This window comes from Trachurus japonicus, chromosome 9, assembly GCF_045865225.1.
Source record: "Trachurus japonicus isolate A0001 chromosome 9, Traja_1.0".
Taxonomy (NCBI): domain Eukaryota; kingdom Metazoa; phylum Chordata; class Actinopteri; order Carangiformes; family Carangidae; genus Trachurus; species Trachurus japonicus.
The window spans coordinates 34,598,172-34,618,623 of record NC_140915.1 but is presented as its reverse complement, the minus strand read 5'-3'; the positions used below and the strand labels follow the sequence as shown (position 1 = coordinate 34,618,623).

Sequence of the window (20,452 nt, the reverse complement as noted above, 5' to 3'; positions counted from 1 at the left end):
GATGTCAAGAACTCATGACGATGTTTTAATCGTAATGTGCATCCACCAAAAAATAAAATAAAAAATAAAAAAGCAGGCGTTTAGTGTGTGATGCGATAAAAGTGACAGCTGAGGATGCTGCGTTCACTTGTAGGTTGGTACGTCTGCCACCAGGCGCCGCAAGCACGAAGTACACCACCTGCTTACAGATAAAAACATAACCTTTTAAGTTGTATGTGATTTTATATCATTATAATTTACAGGATATCTCTTGATTGTGTTTCTCGATACGATTGTGTGTCTCTGTGTGTGTATTTCCTGTAAAAATACGCGCACAGCATCCCAACAAAAGAATCACTTCTGTTCAGTCTGACTCAGGTGATGTAGGGCTGAGAGAAAAGAAGCAAAAGAAAACATAACAGATAGGCTACTATTTAGGAACAAAACACGTGGACATTTTTATTTTTTATTTGATCATTTTCTGCTATTTTTAATAAACACAGGCAATCATCAAATAGTCTCTCCAGCTCAGGAATCAAAGGTGTATAGGCTATTGTGTGTCATGCTTGATGCAACCCTGTTACCAATACTAATAGTGCAACCTGGTTAACAGGGCTAAATCAATGCCTCTGTTTAGCAGAAACAGATGGAATCTGTGGAATACATGGTTGAGAACAAACTAGTTATCTGAAGGAACAAAGAAAACTTTGAAAATAATTTGATGTTGTGGTAGCTATGTCTTCAGTGCAAAATTACTATTATTTGAAATATGTTTATGATTAAATTAAGTGTTTGAAGTGAACACTTACAAAAGACATATAATATAGCAAAATTATACCAAAAACACAACGATTTGAAACGTTATGCATGTTAGTCATCAAGAGGGTGGGACAAAAGAAAAAATGCCAGGGGGTGCTATGTTATTTAGTATTTTAAATGATATTTTGAAACCAATTTTTGCACAACTTTATATTTTGTCTCAGAATAATTATATTTTTCACCACAATTGCAAGTTTTGGAACTTCATGTATGATTTATTGGGTCATTATGGGGTGGGACATAAAATGTCCTCCAATTCTGGAATGTAAAAATGTTAAATGCCCTTCCTCTCCCAAACACAACATCAGCTTTATTTTGAAAGTTCCACCGGAAGTTGATGTTTTCTTGTGACGCTTGGTCAGTAGCTGCTTTTTTTTTCCTCCAAAGGAATGTCGCTGCTGTGTGTCTGTAGGGATGGAGCTCTGACAGCTATTTTGAGAAAAAGATGTCGGGACTACAGTTTGGTATCTCATTAAATAACCGTGAGTATTTGTAGCCGATGGCAGCAGGAAGAAGACATCCGGTTTAAACCGCCGTTTAATGTCATTTAGCACAGAGGAGCAGAGGCTAAGCTAATATCGACTGGATAGCTAGCTAGAACAGATCCAGAAGGATAACGTTACCTTTTAAACCGGGTAGGTAACAAACCGGGCTGTCTCATCACCGTTTGAACGCTGTGTTGACCTTGACATACCCTTTAGAGTTGCTGGCTTTAGTGTTTATAACAATTTTGACTTGAAAAATGAGATAAAACACCATTAACAAGCACTAATAACCCGTGCAGCTAATGCTAGCTGGTCAACGTATAAGGTAAAAAAGGCTCTTATCACTCCAGTATTGCACATATGGGTGATGGAAACAGCTGTTCTCAGAGACTCAGACTGCTGACAGTGTAAACTGGACACACAGACTGGATAGTGAATAATGTAAAAGCTCCCGGGACACTGACAGCTCTCATTAGGATTGTATAGGGATAAGGAGACGTGGTCTCATACACAGCTGCGCTTGTCCAATGCTAATGTTTCACTACACACATAAACGGGCAAGGCTTGTAGCTGTTGGTGATGTGTCTACTGCAAAAAGTATCACCTGACCACACCACCAGGTTTCTCTGTAATCGAAGCAGGTGGTGTATTGTTTCCTTCATGTTGTTCAGTGAGTCTTTGAAGCATCTGGAAATGATGTAAGAATCACCATTAGGATAAAAGACTAGAGGAGATGCTTATCTCAGTGTAACTCAAACATGAGATAATATTGACATATGGATGGATGAGCAGTCTGATTCTTGATCTTTTTAAACTGAAATACCATGGATATGTTGTGGATACACACCGATCAGGCATAACATTCTGACCACCTGCTAAATACACAACAAACTGCGCTGCACTGTGTGTACTGACACCTTTCTGTCAGAACCAGCATGAACTTCTCAAGCAGTCTGAGCAACAGTATCTGGTCTGTTGGATGGGAGCACACGGTCCAGCCTTCTCTCCCCACATGTATCAATGAGCCTGTGGCCGCTTCACCACTGTTCCTTCCTTGGACCACTTCTGATAGATCCTGACCACTGCAGACCGGGAACAGCCCACAAGAGCTGCAGCTGCAGCACATGAGATACCCTGTCGTCTTTGGAGAACTGGATCAAATCTTCTAACACATCAACTTTGAGGACAACATGTTCATTTGCTGCCTCATATAATTAGCCATGATGAAGTGTTATTCAGTGTTATTGGTAGTGCTCATAATGTTATGCCTGATCAGTGTATTTTCTTTGATGTGAACAGGTCTGGCTTCACATTTGTCATACTGTGTAAGGCAGGGCTCCAGACGGACCCCAAATGGCATTTTGCCCCTAAAATTTGAGAGACTGCCAGTCAATTTTTCATTTACTTGCACATGTTCAACCAGTAAATTGGCAGTTTTTTTTTTACACTGGTGAAACATGGAGGGGGCAACTCAAAGAATCTGGGATCAGCCTTTACAGGTGTCAGGCCAATGTGTGTGAGGCTCATGAATGACAAGAAAATGTGAATATTATATATCTATATATAGACATTGTATGTGTGTTACATGTTTGACAAAATTGCCTTTTTTCTCATGTCTACACTCGAAATGAAATCACTTGTAGTTACTAACCATAATTTCTTTATTCATCTTTTTTTTCCTAGATGATGCTCAAAACAACATGGTAGTTACTTCGACCGCTGCCGGAGGAGCAAGACCATTCAGACAAGTTTGAAAAAAAAACAAAAACCAGCTGCTAAGTTTGGAATCACAGTTTACCATTTTGGCACCATATTTGCTTCTAAGCATGGACCCTTAGGTTCTTCAGCTGTCAGGATACACTGTTACGCTTTACCTTTTTCCACCGTACTACCACTTGTTTCTGAAGAGGCTCGAAAAACCTGGTCAAGATGTTTTCAGCGCTGAAGAAGCTGGTGGGATCCGAGCCGGGACAGCTCAGGGACAAGAACATCCCAGCCGGCATGCAGTCGATGAACCAAAGTCTGCAGAGACGCTTCGCTAAAGGAGTCCAGTATAATAGTGAGTAATTCAGCCAAGCAGGTGAACAGGCATCAAAAATGTCTGTTCCCTCCATGACTACCAAATATTGCTTTTAAGTCAAGATGTAAAACTGTTACCTTATTAAAACGAATATGCAATCTCTGTCCTACTCAAGTGAAAATAGTCATCCGGGGAGACAGGAACACTGGGAAGAGTACTTTATGGCATCGCCTGCAGGGCAAGAAGTTTGTGGAGGATTACATACCTACTCAGGAGATCCAGGCCACAAGTATCCATTGGAATTATAAAAGTAAGTTATAGCACATAAAGAACATGATGGCTTATTCTATCTTGTCACCATTGATATGATTATGTGTGTTATTTGATTTGTGTTTGACATTTGTTGTTTGTGCCTTGGTGATTTATTGCAGTGGCTCCATATCAAGGTAAAAAATAAAAAAGAGAGTGACTGCATTATTTGGATTTAGCCTCATCTAACTGAGCTTTAGAGTAGGCGTCTTGTATCTGCGTTAGTGCCTCCACCACTACGTCTTGTAGTCGTTTAGTTACTGGATCCATGCTATAGTCACTTAACGTCTGGACTTTAATTCTTTTACCCTGAGTGCTCAAGAACATGAATAATGGAAATCCTCTGTCTGTTTCTCTCAGCTACTGACGACGTCGTCAAAGTGGAGGTTTGGGATGTGGTAGATAAAGGTGAGTGTTGCAACTAAGACACGGCCAATCAGTTCTAAAGGAAATGACACAACGTTTTTCTTGTCCCCCTGTTAGTGTATTTCATGACATTAAATGGATGCACGGTTGCTTTGTTTCTTTTTTCTGTCCTCGATGTTGACGTTGTCTTTGCACCTCTCTCGCACTCATCTCAGGCCAAAAATATCCTCTTCCTGAAGGTGTAGGTGAGCGCCACTATAGTGTGTAGAAATGAAACTGGATTGTGTGCTGTGGGTTTGCCCTGCCTGGTTCCACTCTTATCTTAATGTCAATATTCTCAAGGTTTGGCTATCCCCAGGTGTGTGTGGCTAGTTGTCACGGCTTCTTCTTTTTTTTTCTTCTTTTCTTTTCTTTTTTTTTTGCGCTGTGTATTGATGGAGCCTGAGCGAGTGGCTGCACAGTGTGAGCCATGATTTAAAAGTGTTTGGAATTGAAACTGCAAGATGCTTTTCTGTAAGGAAAGCACATGTGCTGCTCGGCTTACTGCACCCATCATACAAGAATAAACTAAGCTCTAGATGGTAATGGGTTTTTTTTTTTAATTTTATTTTCAGCTCATCTAACTGTACCACTTTTGATTTCTTGTTTTTCAAGGCAAAGGCAAGCGGCGCGGAGAGAATTTGAAACTGGAGAATGAGCCCCAAGAGGTGACTATCACATGACTCTCATGTGTTCAAGGAAAAAAAAAAGGCTGACTTATAGTATGTGGGTCAGTAATGGAATGGACCAGAGAGTGTAAATAATCAAAAATACAAGTTTTCAAAATAAAAGTGTAATTTCTCCCTTTTTTTTTTCTTTTTTTACATATGGATGTTGTGTGATTGATTTTGCTGTTTTTAATAAAAATGTATGTGTGTTGCAGTCCGATGAGGTGGCCCTGGATGCAGAGTTCCTGGACGTGTACAAGAACTGCAATGGAGTCATCATGATGTTTGACATCACCAAGCAGTGGTAAGATCCAGTGTCTCAACCGCTCTAGCATTGTCTCATCAGAGGACTCTAATGCTACAATATGCATGGACAGATAAGGTTTCAGTCCCTCTGCATGTGGCTGTGCAGCTGAGAGCCTCAAGTGGTGGATTTGGTTATTTTATTATTATTGTGGGTATTGACCATTGGGTTATATTATTCATTTTAAATATATAAAACAGGAATAGATAAACTAGACAGGAGTTCTCATGATCATCACTCATTTCCCTCTGGAGTTCATATATTTGCATCCTTCATTTGTAATGCTTTTATTGATTTACATATATATATATTTTTTACATTCTTTAAATTCTAAATTACAGAAATTCCACAATTGAAACCATTTAACCATCAATTCACATCTTTTGGCCTCAACAGCTTTTTGTCAAATGAAATATTTCACCTGAGCAGATATCTGAAAACAACTCTTGGATACAGTCAGGAAGTGTTTTATTTATTACTTTAAACATGGTTATAAAGTGTACAAGTCTGCAGAATGTCTGTTTCAGTGTATATTATGATGAGATGTAATCAGCATTATTGACAATTCTCATGTCTTTTTTTTTGGTGTAGGTTTTGAAAGATATTTCCCTACATTTCTACACGCACTCTAATATGTAGAGCTAGGAGTGTGCTTCATAAAATAAATAGTGAGCAATGATTCAAGAAGTACAGGTGCATCTGAATAAATTAGAACATCATGGAAAAGTTCTTTTATTTCAGTAGTTCAATTCAAATAGTGAAACTCATATATTATATAGATTCATTACACACAGACTGAAATATTTCATGTCTTTATTTCTTTTAATTGTAATGATTATGGCTTATATTTAATGAAAACTCCAGATGCAATGAATTCTATTCGTCCTTAGACTCTTTGTTAATGTCAAACCACCTTCTTAGGGTTTCCAACTGTTTCCTAACATAATCTCCTAATGTAATATAATGTACAATATAATCACGGCTGTCCCTGACCAGCTGACTCATCATAGCTGAGTGAACATAATTCCACCAACTCTCGGCCAAACACCACATGACTGTGTCGGAGTCTCCTCATTGGCTACTGCTCTTTCAAATTGACTTGGTGCAAACAGGTTCTAATAGGAGGAGTGTTTACAGCCTGCTTTAGCCGTGTTTCCACTGCAGGAGTTCCTGGTAAAGGGAGGGGGTAGGAACTTCTACAGGAACCGTCCTCTCACTCGGCCCTCTCAGTGGCCGTGTTTCCACTGCAGAGTCGGACCCTGCGGCGACGTCATGAGTTTCGATCGCCGTTTAATCGCTGGGCGACAGTTTCAACCGTGACGTCACCCAGGCAGGTCACAAGCACATACACAAAAATCATAACAACAACGAAGAAGGATGGAAGGAGCTGAGGCGGTCCATCGTCGGTCCATTTGTGTACATCTTCCTGCTGTTTTCTTGTTGTTTACAGCGGTGTCTGCTAGGCTAATGCCCCTTCTGCTCCCCCTTTTAAAAATGCCGGTTGTTTTGGTGCTTTCTGGTAGCGTCAGAGCCTGCTCTAGCTTTAGCCAATCAGCGCCGGGTTAACCTCGAGCCCCACCCAGGAGCTTTTCAGGGCCGAACGGAGTACCTACCCTGGAGTAGGTACTCCGTTGGCCCCCGTAAAAGTTCCTGTAAATGGCCCTGTGGGGGAGGTTCCTGCAGTGGAAACACACACCAACGGGGCTGGCCCCGTAAAATTACCCCGAAGTTCCTGCAGTGGAAACACGCCTATTGTTGCCAATTTAGCACATTTGTTGCAAGTTATAGAGACTTTTCAAGCAAGATCAGGACTGAGTGTGGATGCCAACACCTCGTGTTACTGACAGTCACCCAGCTGTTTGCTAAAGGCATGGGAGCAGAATCATGCATCCAATTCACCAGCTTCATCTCCATTACAGCTAATGAACTACTTTCATTGCATGTATCATTAAGGAGGTGGAGGAAGAACTAAACAGGCCACACTGAGAAGAGAGAAGACATCGCTAATTGCTGGGCTAAAGAAACAAGCTGATCTGAACAGCATGTGAAAAGCAGAAACACCAATAACAGGAACTAAAACAAAACGTTTACTGCCACACAGAAACAATAGACCCGCTTAGAAATAAAGGTTCTCTGTCCACTTTTAAAGGGACAACGAGGAGTTTTGGAAAAGCGAAGCGTTTTCACACTACATTTATGAGCCTCCGCGCGCACCGTACATTTCTTTGACCGGCGCAAGACAGACTCATGTTTTCATTCATCAATAATTAAAGTCAGAGGTTCAAAGAGGTTCACATACCGTCGTAGTTCCGACCATAAACGGCGATTCTGCGGCGTTATTCTCATAACTCGCCACAAAGGAAATGCTGGTCGGCTCGACCAGCATTTCCGCCACCACTAATAATAACAAAATAACGATAGAGACAGAACGATATATTTATCGAAAATGGAGCCATTAACAAGTGTGGGTAGCGGAGATTCATCCACATTAACGTGAGACTTTTTTATAACCGAATAGAAACTCCTCGTTGTCCCTTTAATTTGAAACTGTTATAGGAAGCATTTTTGTGTGTATGTATTAACACTCACACATTTTTTTTCAAGTGTTATATGATTTGGAAAAGGTTGGAAACCATTGTCTTACGTTGTATTACCAGCCAATATGTACAGTAAGAGTTCATGTTCCATCTTTTGAACCAACACCCAGAAATTCCTCCTTCATTTATTTTATACAACATTCAGCAACAGAAAAAAGAAAAAAGGCATCACTTACATTTTTTCCACAAAATTCTGTATAAAAAGTCTAACTGACCATTGACCAAACATACCATCTCTTGACGGTACAGGCTACCAAACTGTTGAATAGATAGGAACTGTCCTTTATACCTATCTTGATTAAACTGCTCAATTGTGCAAGATGCATGTGTGGGAGTGAGTGAGCAATTTTGCACATTTCCGGTGCCTTACAGAGGGATTGTGCAATAAAAATGATGATAGACTGCAATGGAATAAGAGGTGTGCAAATTATTCATGCAATGAAATGAATGATGGAACAGGGGAGTGCAATAGAATATTGCTGGTGCAATAGTGCAAAGGGAGAGAGTGTGTATTTGTGGGGATTGTGGATATCTGGTGTTATGTTTTAATGTTAATAAGTGCATATGTATTTTGTGCTATGTGTTATATGTGAACAGACTTTTTTTCTTCTTCTTCCATTCTCCCAGACATTAAAAGTAACTAATCTTCAAATTAAAGGAATAGTTCACCAAAAAATGAAATTCAGTCATTAGTGACTCACCCTCATGCTGATTAATACTCCGGACACAAAAACGTCCATAAAACTACACAAAAACCATTTCACATTCCTCCACACTGCTCGTCCACTGCAATCTAAGTGTCCTGAAGGGATATAGTCCAGAGTTTACTCCAAATGACGTCATTCAGGACATTTCCTAAACAGTCCTGTATTGAATTTTGGTGAACTATTCCTTTAACTGAGAAAAAGAGTGTCTATTGTTTTGTTTTGTTTTTGTAGTATGAGAACTGCAGTAACCAGTTCATTGGTGCTTGATGCACACCTGGTCAATGTATGAATGTTGCTGTGACTGTCTCTATAAGTTTGATCTTTCCCAACCCACAGATTAATGTCAAATCAATTTTGTCAATCGCAGGACGTTTAGCTACATCCTGAGGGAACTGCCCAAAGTACCCACCCATGTGCCGGTGTGTGTGTTGGGAAACCACAGGGACATGGGAGAACATCGTGTTATCCTTCCTGATGATATAAGGGACCTGATTGCTGGACTCAACAGGTAGAGATTAGCAGTCAACTAAATGGTGGCGTTGCTCTGAGGCTGCTTGACCTGTGATAATATATCAGACATCATTTTTAAAGCTTCTGCTTAATTAATACAGCTTCAACATGCTAACTTCAAACGATTCCATTTTGATCTTGTTATAATTGGAGTGTCTCGTGTGTTCTGCAGACCAATGGGATCATCTTACATCCACTATGCTGAGTCCTCTATGAAGAACGGCTTTGGCTTGAAATATCTGCACAGATTCTTCAACATCCCCTTCTTACAGCTACAGGTTATTTTTTCATTCTCATTTATTTCATGATCATTTTGTTTTCATCTCTTTTTTGTCGTGCTGTGCAGGTTTAAATGAATAATTGATATGCTTCTGTAATTGGTACTACACCGTTATATAAATGGGGCAGAATGATTCTGGGGTGGGTGTAGGTGTAATGTTTGTCCATGCCCAGTTACTTATGCCAGGTGTGTGTATGTAATTATTGTGTGTGTGCAGAGAGAGACCCTCCTGAGGCAGCTGGAGACCAACCAGCTGGACATGGACGCCACCCTGGAGGAGCTCTGTGTCCAGCAGGAGACAGAAGATCAAAACTATGAAATGTACTATTTGTTATGCTTTTTCCCCTCTATATGTTTACTGCTACACAAAGACCCTAGAGCAGGCAACTATGCCACAAAGGGCCGTGTGGTTGCAGGTTTCTGTTCCAACCAAGCAGCAGCACACCAGACTTGACTCATTTGATCAACTGATCTGTCTTCAGAGAGTTGATTGGTCAAACTGTGTGCTCTTGATTAGTTGGAACAAAAACCTGCAGCCACATGTCCCTTTGTGGAATATGGACATGCCTGCCCTAGAAGCATGTGCAAAAGCTTTGTTTTCCATGCAGTTGTGGTGCACTGCACACCAGATAGTAAGTGCAACAAGCTCTTAATCTCATTGTGAGATTTTTTTTTCTTTTACTCAAGAATGCATTAATGCAGTTACTGTGACTGTCAGCTGAGTGCGACTGGAAGTTGTCAGAAGGCACAATTCAAATATTTATAGGTTGTACTGAATAGAGTTACTGTCAGTATTTTGAACAATCCTAGTTTATTATTATTCTAACCCCAGTTTAACAAGTGACTGACCCTTAAAGGGATAGTAGTTCTGTTTTGGGGTTGTATGAGTTACAAATGGCCCAGGCTGCCTGTGTGGAGGAATACTGAGTGAGTTGGTTAGTTACAGATAAACTGCTCTTTTCCGACCAGTCGATGCACTGGAAAAAAATGTATATAGTGTACAGTTAAACTAGTTTTTTTGAGATGGGATTTTGTGTAGGCAGCAAAAATACCCTCTTAGTTTGGGTCTGTTCACAGCTGTTTATCTCTTGTATCTCTCTCCAGCTCTATGAGCTGCTATGGCTAACTGTGGGAGAGAGCTGTCTCTGCTGATATTATACTGAGGGGCCATTTGTACCTCATACAACACCACTTCAAAAAATCTGTACTATCCCTTTAAGACTACATGTTGACTTTTAAGCCATTTCTAAGATGCTGCTCTGCTGCTGAATTCTTGTTTCATAACCCTGACATAGTCTGACTAAATCACGCAGAACATTAGTCAGAGACAAAGACTGTGCTGTGTTTTCGGCTGTGTGTACTTAGAAGATAATCGCTCTGAGAGAGAGTCAGAAGCAATTCATCTGTTTCACAGCACATGATCTCCGCAACTGTGTCTTATGCTCAGCTATTCCTCTGCTTCCTTTAATAATAATGATACATGTGTTTGAAAATAGTTCATTTGCGATAATGGAGGCGAGACTCAGTGTATTGGAAGCACTCCTCCTCTTCCCGCAGTGTCTGTGCAGCAGGGAAAACCCACGGTTTACATCTATACAAAGTGCAGCCATGTAGCAGGTTTATATCCAGGCTCTAAATGAAATGTTCACGGAACACTGTGTTCCTAGCTTCACATGTTATTTTAAAGGGATATTTCAACATTTTCGGCAAATTCGCCGATTGCCATAATCCCTATAGTTTTAGGAGTAGGTTCATTACCTTTAATCATCGGTGCAAGCTGTTTTTAGATCAGCGGGGCAGAGACGTGTGCCCCCGTTGTGTTAGCTGAGCAGCTCGTGTCTCTGCCCCGCCAATCTAAAAACAGCTTGCACCGACAATTAAAGGTAATGAACCTACTGCTAAGACTATAGGGATTACGGCAATGTAGCGAATTTGCCAAATTGTTGAAATATCCCTTGAAGTGAATCACATTTTATCAACAGCACTTTTTTGTCTTCTGCAGTTTCCTGGAGAACCTGGAGACTCGCAGTAAGAGCTACGGTTCTCCTGGTCCGGCCAACGGCTCCTCCTCAGGCTCCCAGTCCCCCATCGTCCCCCCCAGCGGGGCCTCCACAGGCAGCTCCAGCCCCAGCACCCCACAGCCGCCCATCCCCTCCCAGATGCTCCCGCAGTCGCCGTCCGTGTCTGCGTCCTCCCCTCCTCCTCCTCCTCCTCCTCCTCCCCCCTCAGCGGCGGTTAGCGGGGCGGCTTCACCCACCGTGGAGTTGTCGGCCCAGTCTCCTGAACACCACCAGTCCTCGGCAGCGTCCGCAGGGTCGGCCCCTCAGAAACGCAGCTTCATGTCCCGCTGGTTTGGTTCATCACCTGCTGCTGATGCTCCTGTTTCTGCTCCAGGTAAACAGTTCGAGGAAGCCTGTTATGATTTTCCTATAATTGACAAATACGTCTGGTTAATGGACAGGAAAGGTGGTTGGTATTAGAGGACTTGAATATAAAACTACCTGGGACAAAACCAGGCTCACACATCCATTACTTTGGGTGCTTTCAGACAGACATGGTTCTGGTTCTGGTTCTGGTTCTGGTTCTTGCTCCTTTCTGGAGTCTCAGAAACTTGGTGCTTTCTGGTGAACCAGCCTGACTTCACACCAGTTTAGACGGAACCAAAGTAGGCGTAAACTTTTGCTTTCTTGCTGTCTCCTTAATCGTTCTTCAGTTTTTTAAGTTTATTAAAGCAGAAGTAAGCGGAATTTTTGTGTTAATATAAGTCTTAAATAGTTATATCTTCCGACAGCAATCACTTACATAGAGTGTTTGGTCCGAAACACGGCCCCGTCAGTCACTCTGCTCTGCTGTAAGCCGAGGAGAAAACTTCTTGTATACTTCCTTGTATCCTACAAGCTTTATCCAATGAGGAGAGAGAACGGCATGAAGGGCTGTGTGTGCAGCCAAGGGATGCGCGTGAATGTGGTGACGTAGGGACGAGGGCGGGGGCTGCTAACTCCATCGGCTGACAAGAAGTTAGCCAAAACGACCGGATCGCTTACTTCTGCTTTAATTACTTGGTCTGGTGTTGGAGTGAACCGAGCCTTAGCCCTCTCTTCCTAGAGTTCAAAGATAAGAATTACTTTACCATTTTAAGCTGGTGTTACAGTCACAGCCTCTGTTCCTGCTTCCTCCAGATGTTTCTGGAGCCTCCTAACTGCTTTTAACTGACCTCATCCAAAACATGATGGGAGTTTTTTATGTTTAATGGTTGATTTTCATTAACTTGAGTGTTTTCTTTTTACTATTACTCACATATATTTGGCTCTTTGCTCTTCTCAGAGGACGCTGCTGCACCAGTGTGTCCTGGCAAGGTTCAGAGTGTGGATGATTTTGTGCCAGATGAGGGACTGGACAAGAGCTTCCTGGAGGACAGTCTGCCTACAAAGACCAAGGTGCCTCAGCCTGCACCGGCTCACGCTGTGGACAGTGACAGGTGAGATGGTTTACAACAAACATCTTTTGAATGTGTCATGGTGCATGGGCTATGATCAGCTGTGAGACTTGAGAACAATGCATGTTTATATGCATGCTTATATTTTTTAAGCTGTGCAATAGTTAACCATGGTTTCTCTCTGTGTCCCAGTGACGGTGAAGACAGAGGTAACCCCATGGTGTCCGGCTTCCAGGACGAGCTGGATCTCGATGACACAGAGCCCACCCTCCCCCAGCCTAAGACCCTTCCACCCAGTAAAGACATCACTTTAACCAGTGATGAAGAGGAGGGAGTACCAGTAGCCCACACTATCACACAGGACCAAGACTTGGACAGCGAACCTGAGCTGAAAGCGTAAGTTTGAATGCACAGGCTACACACTGCCTGATAGGGCTGGGACGATATGCTTTTTTCCCGATTCGATTCTTCTACGATTTTTTGGATGGCGATTCGATTTAAATTGCGATTCTACGATATTGCCGATTCTCTCGATTTTTAGTCTGCCGGGTGAAGCGGCAGCCCCCTTTTTGCATAGTCTGCATTTTTAACATTTATCTGCACACAAATACTGTAGGAGCCTATAAGTTAACATACTCCATTATAAAGTGAACTTAAACCCTTTTCAAAACCTGGGTTAGCAAATGCACATTGCACAATATTTGAAAAAAATCCAAAAGAACATTTTTTTTTCAAAAAAAAAAAAATCGATTTTTGAAAAAAAAAAATCGATTTAAAAATTGCCAAAAAAGATATTGCGATATTTATGTGAATCGATTTTTTCTCCCACCCCTACTGCCTGACAATATATTTTGTTTTCTTTTCTTTTTTTGTGAAATTGAAATTCCAGATTACGACTGAAACATCACATCTGAAAATCTGCTTAAATAATTCCCAAATCATTTTATGTCCTTACTTTTTGCATAACAATCAGATGTAGCATCAGTGACAACTGGACGACTTGCAGCCAGTGTGTATTTGTGTTGAAGAGGGTCAAATATTTCATTGGAGTCATCAATTCACTTCCACCAATAGAAGAGATCCTGTTTTGCTTTCTGCATTGGTTACCTTACCACTCGACCACTTTTTATTTTACTAAAGCCAGTGAATCTGTTGTGTGTCTGACTACTCAGTTGTTTATTGGGCCTGTCAAGCAGACACTAAAATGCAACACACAATTTTAAAAGTGATGGTACCTATTTCCATCCCAGCCATGTTCTCTTCTCTGGTTGATGTTGAAATACAGAAAACACTAAATCAAGGTGAAGTTTTGTTACATCGTAGAGTTTGAACGTCATTCAAATAAAGACCTGAACCTCTCATGTCAAAAATAGAAACTCCTGAGTTCCATCTGGAGGCTTCTGTTCTATTCTTTCCCTTTCCATTGCGTCCAGATTGGGCTTCTACTCTCTAGACTCTCAATCACAGTTCAAACTGTTGTACACGGTGACATCAGTCTCCTGCTTCCTGTTGCCTGGCGCCCGCTCTGGCGTTTTCGGTAGCTCATTGTACAGTTAGCTGTGACTCATGTAGATCTGCCACATGAAGTGCTGTGTTGGTGGCTTAGCTTTATGTAATCTGTGACGCTCAATGTCACGTGACAACTGCTGACTTTCCATAGTTCTGAGTAGGAGTGGGAATCTTTGGGCACCTCACGATTCGATTACGATTCAGGGGCTACGATTCAATTATAAAACGAACATCTTTAATTTATGTGTATTGATGCACTTTTACACATTATTTCTTTTTTCTCACTGAATAAACTTTCATCACTTGCAATTTTTAAAAACAGTGCATTTGTAATAAGAAACAACAATTGAATTCATTTCCATTATATTGTATTAACCTAATGGAAATGTATGCAAACTGGAAAGTTACAACTTTGTTGTACAGAACCAAAGGTAACGGGTATCTTGAATCACAAAAATTAAGCACGATGCAGCTACATATACGTGGCTCTTGTCCAGTTTGCTTCCGCCGCCAACGCTGTAGAAGCCGAAGTGTTTCCACACGGCTGCTTTTAAATCAGAAGGAGCTGGTCGGATCTCACGGTGAGGTGTGAGACTGTGGTCAGCCATGTTTGTTTATTCTGTGCAGCGCTCCTCGTAGTGTCCCAGAGATGACGCGTACTGCGCTTCTTAGTTCCATGTTTTAGAACCGTCTGTATTACTTTATTTAACAGATTTAAATGATCGAAATTTGGACGTTTGTGAATTGATTCAGAATCGTCCACGTCTGAATTGCAATGCATAAGAATCTGAGATCTCCCCCACCCCTAGTTCTGAGGCTGTTTAGAAACTTTAGAAGAAAAGAGCCAACAGATTAAAGAAGATCAATACAAGAGCATCAATACATACATGGAGGAAATCTGAACATGTTTGCAATATATACGCACAGGTTTATTTAACGTATTTATATGTCATCTTGTTTCAGACCCGTGATTCATATCACCAAACCAAAGGTGGCATCTAAAGCTCCGGAGCCCAGGAGCCAGACCACGGCGCCCATCTCCCTCACTTTAATTCCGACGGCAGAGCAGCCGCCACGGCAACAAGGCAAGAAGAAGGGAAACACACCCAAAGCGGAGGACTCTGATACGGACCCCGAGGCCCCCGTCGCTCAGCAGATGCTCTCTTTTGTCATGGACGATCCCGACTTTGAGTCAGAAGCATCGGACACACCAAAAATAGTAAAGGTAAAGTAGAAAGCAGACTCACAATCCTGGACTGTTAACATGTGTGCTGCTTCTGAACCAGTCATTCAGTCAAATCCTCAGTGTGGTACACATCAGACAGAATACTGATATAGCATCAGGAGTTTTTTTTTTACTCCACAGCCGTCACGCTGCCTCTCTGAAGCCTTTTCCTTCAAGTCTTTTTTTATTGTTGTGATGAGTTTATTTATGGCTGTCCCATTTTCTCCAGGATGCGTTTCCATTGCGGGACGAGCTCCTGTCTGATCTCTCTGACGACGACATGCAGTTAGCCAGAGCCAAAGTGCCAGAGCCCATGAAGCCCACTGTGATTTCCTTCAAACAAAAGGACGACACCGACCTGTTCGGCCTCGGCATCCAAGAAGAGGCTCCGGTCGCCAAGGACAGCAGCGAGGAGCAGGAAGGCAAGTCATGGAATATGAGCTGATTTTGTTTTATATATATATATATATATATACACACTTTATTTTTCAAGTTTTTTGTACAAAACATGGGCAGCATCAATGCAATGAATAAAAATAGGTATGGTTACAATATGATGTAAGAAAATAATTCAAATGCTAACCAGGGTTATTATATTAACTAAAACTAGCAGTGAAAAAATAATTTAGTAAACTGAAATAAAAGTAAAAATGACAATTTTTCCAAAAATGACAACTAAATAAAAACTACAATGAACAATGCAAAACTAGTTTTAGTTAAAACAAGTTTTCTTAGAGATGTCTAAAGCTGTAGGAAGAAAACGCCACAGCTCAATATGGGATGACTTGGAGTACGACCCACAGGTAGATAAGAGTGAATGTAAGATGATGAGGACTGATGGGAACATTATAGGATGTACCTAAAGGGAGAAATCCCACAAATTTAGAAGTTCATCTTCAGAGGCCTGGGGGCTCGGGGGTTTGGAACAAGAAAAATCCAGTTTAGCCCTTTTAGTGTTTCTCAAATGTTTCATAGTGAACTAAATCCAGTATTGATCACCAGGGTAACTGTATCTGCTCTTCTTCTCAGATAAAGACAGCAAACACTCTAAAGAAAAGAAGAAAAAGAAGAAGAAAAGCAAAGAGGTAAAGTATCAGCTGTTGTTGCTATAGTTGTGTACGCAGTGGAGTGTTTTAAAGGTTGGTCATATCAATACACCTCTGTCTTGCTGTCAGGAGGATGATAAAAGCAAGAAGAAACACAAACACAAGAAAAAGGAGAAGGAGGAAGCTGCTGCCGGAGACGACAAAGACAAGAAGAAGAAGAAGTCTCGGACCAAGAAGACGGAAGTGGACGAGCTGGAGGACTTCCTGGGCGGAGGAGCGGGGTTGATCAAAAGAGACGACGGCGACTACGAAGAACTATAAAAGCTCCTGTTTGGTTAGGGAAACGGAGCCGGCGAACAACGACAAGGCACTCCTGGTTTCCTTGACTGGTACGGGCATAAAGCAGCATCTCCAAGCCATACGCAAATACGCAAGGCTACCCCACGACACCCAGGTAAAACACCCAAGGACTCCGGTTACCTGTATGTTCCTCCTGATCGACCCCCCCCCCCCCCCCGTCCCATCTGCACTACTGCTGTCATCTCCCTAACCCTCAGACAAGGCAGGTACACCCACACGGCCCACAGCGAGCCGCGGCGGCGTGGCCACAGATCGGCTTCTTTGTACTTTGATAATGTCGGCTGAATACTTTGTTTGATTTGATACACTCTGTAAGTGATTCACTCCAAAAAATCTGGCTGCTGTAAATAGGGTTATCCTTTTGTCTGAATGTTTGTGTGGTTCCTGTAATAATTGAGAGCATGCTCACGGTGACGACTGACTCCTCAGAGACTCCGTTGTGTTCATCATCTTTTCTCTTTCCTTCCTTCCCTCTGGCTGGAACGGCCTCAGACAGACAGAGCTCTAGTTGTGTCTCTTATTGTGAGCAATGAAGAAGAATTGATCTTTTGGATGGAAATTCTCTTTCTCTCACCTCTTGGACGTACAGTATATATCCAAACTAAGCCGGCTACATTTTAAAATGCATCTTATTTTTATCCAAACATGACACCTGAGCTTCTGGGAAAGTTCACAAGATGCTTTGTCACCTGCAAAAAAAATCTCTAATCCCTTTTTTTTGTCTTTTGAACTTGTGGATAAAGCCAGTTTGCTGTATTTACACTGGTCAGGCCTTCTCATCGTAAAATAATAATTTGAGAATATCCTCTTTGTCAAAATGACCAAGTTATGAGTTTGGCTCTGAAATCTGCTTTTACCACGGATACATGGAAAACACGGGCATAAATGACGTCTGTACAGTAGAACCACATGCCCACTGAGCTGAATCATCATCAGCCTTCTGTCACGTCCTACACACTCAAGCAATCATGACAAAATGTGTAAGTAGCAGCAATAGCTGACAAGTCTTCCCTTCCATAGCACTCCTGTCTGACAGGTGTGGACTGACCTGCATATTAGCCAGCTACCATCATGTGTTTGTTTGTTTGTGTGTGTGCAGCACATTGATACTGGGGGGCGGAGCTTAAAGAGATATTTCAACATTTTGGAAAACTGGCCTATTGCCATAATCCCTATAGTTTTAGCAGTAGGTTCATTACCTTTAATTGTCGGTGCAAGCTGTTTTTAGAATGGCGGAGCAGAGCAGCGAACTGCTCAACGAACACAATGGAGGTGAATGGTATTTCCATGTTTCCCTCATCAAACTAAATAACACAATCCAACAACTCCAAAACACTCTGGTGGACAAGTTGTGATCTGCACATTCACCACGCTATGAGATAATAACGTATAATTATGTAACATTACGACACATGAAGCAAATACTTAGAACTACTTTCGCTTTTGAAATTACTCCACCCAGCGGCCGTGTCTGGAATGTAGTTCCGACTGCATTTGCCTTGAAAACAACTCTGTCTGGTAACGTTCCATTATTATCTCTTAGCGTGGTGAATGTGCAGGTCACAACTTGTCCATGAGAGCGTTTTGGAGTTGTTGGATTGTGTATTTGATGAGTTTGATGAGGGAAATATGGAAATACCATTCACCTCCATTGTGTTCGCTGAGCAGCTTGCGGCTCTGCTCCGCCAATCTAAAAACAGCTTGCACCGACAATTAAAGGTAACAAACCCACTGCTATGGCTATAGGGATTATGGCAATGGGCCAATTTGCCAAAATGTTGAAATATCCCTTTAAAGGATAATTGCAGTTGACTGTATTTCTCATAAATAAGGTTAATGTGGCTTGGCAGCTGAGCCTCCAGCTTCAGTTGTCTTTCTTGCCTGTTTGTTGGTTTAGATAAATGATTTGTCCTCATAATATTCTCCATCGCATTTAGTCTTTTGATTCAATCTAGTTTTTTGAGACTCAGCTGAGCTCACACACGTAACAAACAGGCAGTGCAGCGGAATATGTAAGGTGATGAGGTCGCACTGTACGTTGGACATAATGACTCTGTAGCTGCTGTATCAGTGTGTTTACTGTGGGTCAGGCAGAGACTGATAGTTGCTTGGACCAAGTGGAAATGAACTGGAATGATCCTTTAATGAACAGGAGACATGTGTGTTTGAGCACCTTCAGCACCTTTTCTGAGCCTAATTCTTAATATTTATTTTGGCTCCAACTATGTAATGTGTGAAAACTGGCACAGTGATCTGAGTCTCACCACTGAGGATTAGAGTCAGATTCCAATTAATGACTGTTGTGAAACAGCCATGGACGTTTACCGTAAAGCTTAACCCACTTCCAGGTTTGTGAAATCTTTGTCTCCGTGTGCTTTCTCCATCCAGACAACAAAAGATCAAACAACATCTGAGTTCTGAGACTGATTTTACATAATCTCAGTAAATCTAATCCAGATTTGGCAAATCTATACTCACTATTTGTGAAATCACTGTTTGGTGTTTTCACAAATGGAATGAAGTGTTAATGTGTTTGTTTTTTGTTTGTTTTCTTTAATGCAGAACTGTCCTGTTGTCTGTGTTCCTTGTTTTCGTAACTCAAACAAATGTTTCGCAAATCTGGTCTGATTCCCTTTGACAATAAATAACAGTGGATCAAAACGGTACAGAAACAGTTTCAATATCACATTGTTATTATTGTGTTGTTCATATATCCAATATTATTTTATTTTTATTTCTCATATCAAAAAAAGCGTTTCATATCTGAGGCTGCTGTGATTGTTGTACCAGAATAGTGGGTGTGTTTAACATAGAGAGGGTTCAACACACATGTACAGGAGTCTTCCACAAAGAGGAAGCTCTCAGTCTAGAGAGTGATCATCACCAAAAATTATGTTATTACAATAGTAATACTGAAAATCAAAAGCCTACCCTCACTACCCAGTGAGATGTGTTGTACTGATGTAGAATCACCACATGTCCCTTTTTCAACTGTATAACCTGACTGACCATCCTAAAAGACACAAGTGTTGCGTTCACTGACCCAAAACTTACTCGTTCTTCCCGGCATCTCAGCGTGGACAGAGAGATTTTCTTTTTGCGTGTGCGCGTGTTCACTGCATTTTAGAAATTGGCTGGCTTACAAGTGGATGTGGTCTTGGCGCGAAAACTAACGACATGCACTCGGCCGGTGTTGGCCTTATTTAGCCAAGTCATCAGTTTTGTTTTAATGATTTAACGTCATTTACTGGTCAAAAAGTCTGAAACAACCCCCCCCTCTCCTATTGGCTCTTCTTTTTCCTGGCCTTTCTTTCTCTGCCACACACAAACAAAAACAGGCTACAGACAAATTCTCTTCATGTTTTCTGCAATTGCCTTAATGGATGTTACTACAAGGGAATCATGTGCCGCTTTCCTCATGAACCATTATAAGTGTTCTTAATGTAAACAGTTCAGTAGCTCAGTTGGGTTCAGAATGTTTGTTGGTGAAACAGAACCTGAGTCAGTCCATCTGTTTGTCTTTTGTTTGTTTTTATAGAGTAACCCACCATCCTCACCAAGGACTATGATGGAATTATGTTAAATTTATCTGTAAGTGCAACATTTCCCCCCAAAAAAGAAAAATCTTTTATTGTTGTGTTATTTATTGCTCCTATTTTGTTTGTTTTTTTTGGTTTTGTTCAAAATGTCCAGGTTTTGTTTGTGATTTGTGCTGAAACTGTCCTTAGCAGTCAAACATCATGCAGCTTCCTGTTGTCCTCATGTGTGACCCGTTCTCCAAACGGTTTATTTC

General features: G+C 41.4%; 1 protein-coding gene across 4 annotated transcripts; it reads left to right on the top strand.

Moving 5' to 3' along the window:
- Positions 1-1,127: 1,127 nt before the first annotated feature.
- On the top strand, positions 1,128-16,801 carry rabl6b (RAB, member RAS oncogene family-like 6b). Of its 4 annotated transcripts, none has more exons than XM_085787618.1 (17): positions 1,140-1,280; positions 2,967-3,342; positions 3,479-3,613; positions 3,973-4,020; positions 4,194-4,223; positions 4,633-4,685; positions 4,901-4,989; positions 8,661-8,801; positions 8,976-9,081; positions 9,301-9,404; positions 11,086-11,477; positions 12,408-12,561; positions 12,712-12,915; positions 14,992-15,253; positions 15,483-15,675; positions 16,283-16,338; positions 16,429-16,801. In XM_085787618.1, the coding sequence occupies exons 2-17, from the start codon at positions 3,213-3,215 to the stop codon at positions 16,618-16,620; spliced, it is 2,289 nt and encodes a 762-aa protein (XP_085643744.1). In that variant the 5' UTR covers positions 1,140-1,280; positions 2,967-3,212; the 3' UTR covers positions 16,621-16,801. The 4 variants fall into 4 exon arrangements, with proteins under 4 accessions (XP_085643747.1, XP_085643744.1, XP_085643746.1 ...); XM_085787619.1 differs by having other exon boundaries at positions 1,155-1,433; XM_085787621.1 differs by lacking the exon at positions 4,194-4,223 and having other exon boundaries at positions 1,128-1,433.
- The last annotated feature ends 3,651 nt before the right edge of the window (positions 16,802-20,452 follow it).

Coding starts and splice junctions, on each gene's coding strand:
- rabl6b (XM_085787618.1), top strand. CDS start 3,213: ATGTTTTCAGCGCTGAAGAAGCTGGTGGGATCCGAGCCGGGACAGCTC. Junction 9,405..11,085: donor GAAGATCAAAACTATGAAAT/GTACTATTTGTT, acceptor TGTCTTCTGCAG/TTTCCTGGAGAACCTGGAGA. Junction 16,339..16,428: donor AGAAGAAGAAAAGCAAAGAG/GTAAAGTATCAG, acceptor TCTTGCTGTCAG/GAGGATGATAAAAGCAAGAA.